Raw genomic sequence first — 8,685 nt, forward strand, 5'->3', positions numbered from 1 at the left:
TGGAGGCTTAAATGAATTGCCATGTATTATCAATAGAGTCGAAGCAAGGCATCATTTAAAACAGACAACTCTTTATTCAATAGAGAGTTTACTGGAATAATGTACTATTTGGGATACTTCAGAAGCTTTCCGTGTACTAAGGCTTGTAACAAACTATTTCACAAACAAAGCAGATACAGTATAGACATTGATTTTAAAGGAAAATGGCAAATCAGAGAACTGTCTGTGTGTACGTTATTTCCAAACACAGACACATTCCATATTCAAAATGTAGATCTAATTTTTTAAAAAGCCCATAAAAATACTAGACAAGCTTTGTTGATTTCATCTTCAATCACAGTTATTGAATAACATCCCTTCCTTTATTACTAGTTAACCCATGAACCAGTTATAGAAGTTCTTCTTTTGACAGAGATCCCTTGCAAACTGAGGGCGATTCCGCATCTAGCATTTGCTCTGCATCTTCTTAACTGGGGCCCATTCTGCATCCAACATTCGCTCTGCTGTTTTACCAAGCCCACGTTGGAACAGAAATTCCCCTCTACATTGCATGCCACTTTCACTTTCTTTGATCGTCACATTTTATGGTAGCGTTCACACTCTCCACGCAAGTTTCACTTCCTTTGATTGCTCGGTTTTATGGTACAGTCTGCCAGTGTTCCCTCTAAGCTGAGTTATTGTGAGCTAGCTCGGGCTGCCATTTCACACAGTCTTTCCCCTACCAGTAAGGAGCCATCTCTGAAGCGGTTTGGCATTTCAGACTGCACCACTTTGTTTTCCCACCCTTTTTCGCCCGAGCAGGCGATCTCTGTCCTTTTATTTTTAACGTTTGTTTTAAAGTGCTATAGCGAATGTTCAAAACATTCTAAAACGAACATTAAAAAAAATGAACATTCAAAAATAAAAAAAGACAGAGATCACCCACGCAGGCAGAAAAGGGCGGAAAAACAAAGCGGTGTCGGAGGAAGCACTACAGGGCATTTTACACAGCACCCCATAGCGCTTCAGAAATGGTATAGAAAAGTGAAGACCACTTGGAAGCAGTTTGCAGGTAAAACGGTTCAGAAAGACTTCCCGAATGGAACAGAAGCGTTTCTGTCTGAAAGTGAAAATATATTCCGGTAGGGAACCGTTACTAAAATGGTTCTGTCTGAAATGTCAGATAGTTTTTTACTGTATCACAGCTATAGTAGAGCTAATACGGTAGGAGATGTTCACATCCTGCAAGTTCACCCTGTATCCGCACGATTGCCTGATTTGTGCAGCCACTTCTCATACAACATTTTCCCTGCAAGGGTGTATAACATCACATGTGCAGATGATGCAACTGTCTAAGTTTGCCCCAGGTTCATTTATTGGGAACTTACAGCCCATTGTGGCTTCCCAGAGTGCATTGCAAAAGGCAGTCGTGTGGTCATCACAAAATGGCGCCACGACGATTGAGCAGAAACGATGTAAAAATGAATTAAAATAAATCAAAATAAAGCCAGCTGCCAGCCTGACCCTTAGGTGGGTGGCTATAAAACCAGCCAAGAAAGGCAGTTAGGTGCGAATGCAGTGTGTACGTTAGATGCTAAGCCACTGACTCTGCCTTGCCTGATTCTTGGAACTTGACCTTGGACCGAATAACTCGACCTTGCCTGACTTCTGAAACCCTGATCTTGGACTGAATGACCCTGCCTTGCCTGACCCCCTGGCACCAGAGCATTGTGGGCAAGCCGGTAGAATTATTCAAAATGGTGGCCATGGGGAATTGGGTGGTTTGCTGTGTTACCATTGAAAGACAGAACAGTTTCAAGGATATATGGAAGTCCCCTCACTGTTTGATGGGTGGTCTCTTTGGAAAAGGAAAGATAGGCAAGACTGGGGCCTTGGGACGGAGAGGGTGCTTTCCACCATCCCTATCACTCAGGAACAAGCCTCCCAACTATTTAATGTTTCCTAGGGCATGTATATCTGCATTCTCTAGAATTTCCACCTTCTGATTATCAGGTCCTGGCATTACCACGTTGTTCACCATTGCCCGGGCCACAGTCACTGTGGAGACAGAGCAAAATGTGGGAAAGACGTAGGCTACTGCTCCAAGGACTTGCCTGGCAATCCACTCAGCAGGACGAGACTCCTGACGATCGCACAGCAGCAACCTATTAGGAGGAGAGGAGACATGGGTAAAAAAACCAGGTTCCTCCCCGTTCTATAGAGTGACTAGATCTTAAGGAGGAGGAGAGAGCTCTTTCAAGGACTGCTTATGGAGGAGAAGAGAGCTCTTTCAAGGACTGCTCTTGAGAGAACAGCTCTGAAAGAACTTGTAACTGACCCAAGGTCGCACAAGCAGCTGCATGTGGAGAAGTGGGGAATCAAACCCAGTTCTCTCAGATTAGAGTCCGTGCTCCTAACCACGACACCAAACTAGTATGATGAACTAGTATGGAGAAGCACAGTGCAATAGGGGAGGATGTAGGTAGGTGAGGTGGACGAGAGATGCTTGCCATTGCCACCATTTTCTGGCCACAGTAAAAGCAGTTAGTTGCATGAGGACCAACTGACCCAGAAATATGATGGATAGCACATTGTTTTTCTGATGGGATCTAAAATCCTGCCCCTAAATGACAAAATAGGACCTACGTCTTGGTGCATTATTGCATCAGAAGGGTCCATCCATTTCTGTGGAAAGAGCCTCTAACGCAGGGTTCCCCTACCTTTTTGAATCTGCGGGCACATTTGGAATTCTGACATGGTGTGGTGAGCACAGCCACAAAATGGCTGCCCTCAGGAGGTGGAGCCAGCCACAAAATGGCCACTGTGGCTTACCTTTAGTCACATAGTGAAGATTCTTATGCTGTGCTGGCAGCTGCTGCCAAAGCAATTTTTGAAGATCTGCAAAGTCAATCAAATCTCTAATGGCCAATCAGAAACCTTGCTGGGCCAAAGCCCCACCTGGCTCCGCCCACTTTCTAAAAACACTTGGTCAGCCCCACGTTGGGGACCACTGCTCTAATGGCATACCTCACCACTCATGATTAGGATTCAGGACTATTTTACATGGTACCAGAACATTGTGGGCAAAAACTACCATGGTGGCTGTTCCCACCAGGGTTGCCAGCCTCCAGGTGGGGCCTGGGGATCTCCCGCTTTTACCACTGATCCCCAGCCGACAGAGATCAGCTCCCCTGGAGAAAATGGCTGCTTTGAAGGGTGGACTCTATGGCATTGTACTATGCGGAGGCCCCTCCCCTCCCCAAACCACACCCTCTCCTGGCTCCACCCCCAAGTCTCCAGGTATTTTCCAACCCAGACTTGGCAACCCTAGTTCCCACATCATTCTATGAGTAATGGCATTCATGTTGCTCAGGTACCCTGCCCTTCACTACCCGAAGGAGTCTCAGAGTGGTTTACAATCTCCTTTCCCTTCCCCTCCCCACAATAGACACCCTGTGAGGTAGGTGGGGCTGAGAGAGCTCTCTCGAGGACTGCTCTTGAGAGAACAGCTCTGAGAGAACTTGTGACTAACCCGAGGTCACACCAGCAGCTGCATGTGGAGGAGTGGGGAATCAAACCCCGTTCTCCCAGATTAGAGTCTGTGCTCCTAGCAGGATCCATGTTCCAGTTCCCACTCTGCCATGAAGCATGCTGAGTGGTATGGGCCTGTCACTGCAGGTCCAACTTCAATGGCACAATGCCCAATTGTTCAGCTTTCATCCTTTTGGCACACCCGTCCACCCCCAGTTCACACACACTCTTCTTGGTACTTACGCTGGTCTAAATATGGAGCAGCGGTCAAACCTAACTGTTTTGACCCTGGACTCTGCTTCAGCCTGAGGGGACAAATCAAATGAAACATAAGGTGTCAGTTCTCAAACATACCCACTGCGAATTCCATTTTGTTCCATGCTCAGAGTTACAGGCCCCAGATAGTGGGCTGGTGTACAAATTCATTAGGGGCTAAAGTCCTCCAAAATCAAAGTCCTCCAAAATCAAAGAGCCTAGAGTGCTCACCCCCAGAAGAATGCATGGTATCACAGTTAAGAGCCAGAGCACAGGAGATCCGATAAGAACATAAGGTTGTACTTTTATCCCTTGATGATGTATGTTTTGTTGTGATGCCAATAAAGGTAGCTGATGATGATGATAAGAACATAAGAGCCCTGCTGGATCAGACCAGGGTCCATCTAGTCCAGCATCCTGTCTCAGACAGTGGCCAACCAGTTCCTCTGGAGGGCCAACTTATCCTCCATGAATCTATCTAGTCTTCCTTTAAAACTGTTTATTCCTGATGGTGTACAGATAGCCATCCCCCAAGTCGGGTCAGGGGATCCCCCAATATCAGGGGCACCAATCTGCTGCTAGCCAGCTGGCCAGCAGGGGAAGGCCCACCAATGAACAACAGCGTCCCGTGGGGACACCACTGATGCAATGACATCACCGGTAGTGATGCCATCACGCTGGGGCCATCACGTGGTGACGCTCTAGCATTCGGAGGGAAATTCTATGGTTACCAGAGTTTCCCCCCCAAATGCTAAAGTGTTGCCGCGCTACGGCCCTAGCATGATGACATCAGTACCGGTGACATCATCGCTCCACACAAGTGGCAGAAAAGTCCTGACGAGGAGCCGGGAGCCCTCCTGCCACGGGTAAGGTGAGACCCGGCAACCCTATGTAGAGGAGATGGAACAAAGGTTACCGATGATGATGGGGTAATGATTTTGGCATACAAGTGCATAATGCAACATAGATGTATTTGGTGAACGTCTGGAAAGTGTGACAACAACGCCAGTCAGGACCCTTCTGGGTGGGTGCTCCAAACTGTGAGCGTCCCTCCACATCTTAGCAACGACAATGATCTTGTTCCTTTTTTATTAAGCATGAACAGAAGGTAAAGCTTCTGCCAATATTCCGTGTGATAGTTTCAGAGGGTAGCCACGGAGGTCTGCAGTGGAGCCGGTTAGGTTCGTGTCCAGTAACCCCTTAGAGACCAACGGCTGATTTCGCACTAGAGCTGCCTCGATGTTGCGCTGCCATTTGCCCCGATACTATTGGTCAATTTCACACCCGAAGCTGCTGGGCTGCATTTTGACTCGCGGCTTCGCCCGATTTCCCCCGCAGTTTCATGATCCTGTTTTTTGAGGATCACGAAACTGCGGAGGAAATCGGGGGAGGAATTGTAATGTATTGGAACAATTACATGAATCACCTCATTAGACTCCCATGTTAAGCTTCGAGCCAAGCTAGGGCTCCTCTGAACGAACTTCCTATTGGTCGCTTTGTAACAGCGACCAATCAGAACGGTACTATTCCCTGGGAGGGAAAGACTCCCATTGGTCTTTAACTCATCAATCTTATTGGTTGTTAAATGTAAATAGGCGTGGCTATATTAGCCCGGTAATGTTTAAAAGGAGCATAGCTCCCACTGTTTGGTTGTTCTGGTTTTGGAATGCGTTTGAGTGTTTGCTTGCTACTTCAAATAAAGCTGAATCACTGAGCTGAAATCATTCTCCGATCCTTTGTTAGCGCGATCTAACAGCAGACTCGGGTGTGAAATTGACCAATAGTATCGGGGCAAATGGCAGCGCAACATCGAGGCAGCTCTTGGGCGAAATCAGCCCAACAAGAGTTTCATTTTTTAGCTTTAGAGAGTCAAAGCTCCTTTCATTGGAAACGAGCAGCAAGACATTTCACTCTTCTGGCTCACTCTGTAACAGGTTTGCCGACTTCCAGGTGAGACCTGGACGCCTCTCGGAATTACAGCTGATCTCCAGATGGCAGCATCCGTTCCCCTGGAGAAAATGGCTGCTTCCCAGGATACCCTCTATGGCACTATGCTGCACTGAGGTCCCTCCACTGCTCATGCCCTGCTCTCCCCAGGCTCCACCCCGAAATATCAGGAATTTCCATCCCAGAGCTGGCAGCTTTAACGCGTGACAGTTATTCAAGCGGGAGTAGGGTTGGCAAGTCCCCCCGGCCTTCAGTCCCCAAAGGAGTCTCAGAGCAGTTTACAATCCCTTTCTCTCCCGCTCCCCACAACAGAGGAGAAGCACAGTGCAATAGGGGAGGATGTAGGTAGGGGCGGGGAAACCCCCGCTTGAGAGGCCCATTCCCCACCGGCTGGGATTGGGCTGCTGGGGGAAACCCCGCCCCCAAAGTGCCAGACGTGCCTGGCATGATGATGTCACCTGGAGGTGACATCATCGCATTGGACACGTTGCGGGGGGCGCTCTATCATTCGAGGGAAAACTCTATGGCCTACAACTTGCATAGGTAAGGCCAGAATGCAGAGTAAGGGAGAAACAAAAGGTTCTTCCCTATTCTCTCGCTGGCTAACTGACCTCGGAACCGACTGAATAGTGTGTCACCTAGAGTTGCCAACCTCCTGGTGGTGGCTGGAGATCTCCTGGGATCGCAACTGATCTTCAGGCAACAGAGATCAGTTCCCCTGGAGAAAATGGCTGCTTTGGAGGGGGACTGTATGGCGTTATACCCCACTGAAGTCCCTCCCCTCTCCAAACCCCCTGCCCTCAGGCTCCACCTCTAAAATCTCCAGGTACTTCCCAACCTGGAGCTGGCAGCCCTAGTGTCACCCCTCAGACACACCTTAACCTGCATGAGGAAGAAGCGGCTGGAGGGATTTGCACCCATGGCTGAGAGTAAGACGAAATGGCGGCATCCACCAGCTTTGGCTAATCTCGCCGAATGGTAAACGTAATCTCTGTCGACGCGGATCAGTCCATCCTGAAGTGGTGGAGAACGGGATTAATTTATTTGGATCATTAAAAATAAAAAAATATCAGTATCGCTAACAATAAATCAGTATTATTATTGTTGTTGTTTTTTAATAATAATGATTGAGATGACTGGGGGAAGGAAAAGAAGTAGGAGGCTGTTCCTCCGGTTTTCATTAGACACAAAAACCTCTCAGTTATCACTGCAAACATTTCTGGGAACTGTCGTTTTCCAGAGCTTCTGTGGCTTTCGAAGGACCCAGAATTCCTACTATGCTTTGGGCTGCCAAGTCCCCCCGGGGGCCCGTTCCCCGACACCGGGGGATTGGGCCCCGGGGGGAACCCCGCCCCGGCGTGCACGTCACCAGGAAGGGACGCTATGACGCCAGGCATGCTGGGGGCGGGGCCACGGCCATACAAGGGAAAACTCTATGGCTTTCCCTAATATGGTCGTGGCCCCGCCCCCACCGTGCCCGGCTTCATAACGTCACTTTCTGGTTCCCGTCCATTTTGAACTTGGCAACCCTAACTCTGCTACAATTCATTGAGACTCTCGTCCTGGGGCCTCATTTTGGGTAAAGCTTTGGGGCCTAATGAAGGCCTGAGGACCAGTCTTTGCGTAATGCCCCCTCCTCCAATAGCTGCTTCAGGAAAGCAAACGTTGAGGAAAGAGGCAGTGTGGCACAGGCTAAAATTAATTACAAGAGCAACCTAGATACCAAGGGGTTTGGTATTAAATTCTGTAAATAAAGGCTGCTTTCCAAATTGGGATATGGGAGACGTTTTCTCACTCCAGCCCCTCCCAGTTCCAAAATCCAGCATATATCTTGCTTAAACAGAGTGATGGAATCCTCCTACTGTCCAAAGCATTCCCATTTCATACTCAGCACTTTCCCACTTTTGTTGTTGTTATTGTTCTTGCCCCATACTGCTTTGGTTTCTCCCCTGATATCCACGTACAGTTTTGTGCCTTTTTCACACTGTTTTCACACTGGTTTTTTGTGTCCCCCCCCCCCCGGGTTTTCCCGGTTCTTTCGAGAGCACTTTTACCCCAACCTTTTCTGGAAGCTGATTCTGAGTTGCCCTTCAGTTTGTGTATTAATGCTTCTGTTGGTTTTCTTTGTCTCACCCATTCCCATCTACCTCCAGCTCACTTTTTTAGCTATTGGACCACCACCACCATCAAACGACTCCCTCTCCTCCTCCCCACCTTGAAGAGGTGATTTCATTTTTAATTTTTTTTAAAAAAGGCACTAAAATATTGATTTAGTACTATACCATTGTAACGATAGGTTTAGCAGGTTCTCTGAATTTCCAGCTTCCATTAAAAATAAAATAAAATTTTTAAAGTCTCTAGAGATATGCCCTTTTCCTTACATCTCTATGGGTGCGGTCAGACGGCGGGCTGGGAGCGGTGTAAATCACTCTGGTTCCAACTAGATTAATTTGATACGGGGAAAGCGCGATCACACTCACCTCTTACATCGCTCCCTGGTGTCCACACTTCAGGCGCTCAGTAGAGCGCGTCGGTTGTTTTTTTTTACACAGTTTGCACATGCACATAGGCAGTCTTCCTTATAATGAAGATCTTTGCACAGGCGCAGAACAACCCAACCCGAAAAGCATGCCCTGAAGCAAAGACGTCCCTTTAAATTTTTACTCTGAAACTGGCCTCCGTGAGGTCCCGGACTCATCTAAAGCCTTACACTAGGCCCTTTTTTTGGTTTGTTTTACAAACGCCAGGGCGAAGCTTCGCCCAAGCGCACATTGAGGAGCCTTAAAAAAAATGGCGGCCGAAAAGCGGAAGCCTTGGGCTTCTGAACGGAAGTGGCTAGACACCGGTGGAGAGCGATCAGATGGGGATAATGTGGTTGGAACCGGTGCACTCAGGATACCACCACTTGGGGACCTAGTAGCAGAATACAACGGTTAAAGGCTGTTTGCAACGGTTAGGGACGGAAGGCAGATG

The 8,685-nt window shown here is 48.1% G+C and overlaps 1 protein-coding gene across 1 annotated transcript in view; it reads right to left on the bottom strand.

Annotated features, from left to right (window-relative positions):
- Nucleotides 1-1,123: 1,123 nt before the first annotated feature.
- Nucleotides 1,124-8,685, bottom strand: part of LOC107114875 (oxidoreductase HTATIP2-like) — an 11,979-nt gene continuing 4,417 nt past the window's right edge. Inside the window, exons 2-4 of the mRNA XM_015416483.1 lie at nucleotides 6,589-6,726; nucleotides 3,754-3,815; nucleotides 1,124-2,144 (exon numbers count right to left, since the gene is read on the bottom strand). Of these exons, the coding sequence (XP_015271969.1) occupies nucleotides 1,928-2,144; nucleotides 3,754-3,815; nucleotides 6,589-6,726 (417 nt within the window). The 3' untranslated portion in view covers nucleotides 1,124-1,927. The remainder of the gene's footprint in view (nucleotides 2,145-3,753; nucleotides 3,816-6,588; nucleotides 6,727-8,685) is intronic.

This window comes from Gekko japonicus, unplaced genomic scaffold, assembly GCF_001447785.1.
Source record: "Gekko japonicus isolate JY-2015 unplaced genomic scaffold, Gekko_japonicus_V1.1 scaffold2803, whole genome shotgun sequence".
In the NCBI taxonomy this organism is placed as follows: Eukaryota; Metazoa; Chordata; class Lepidosauria; order Squamata; family Gekkonidae; genus Gekko; species Gekko japonicus.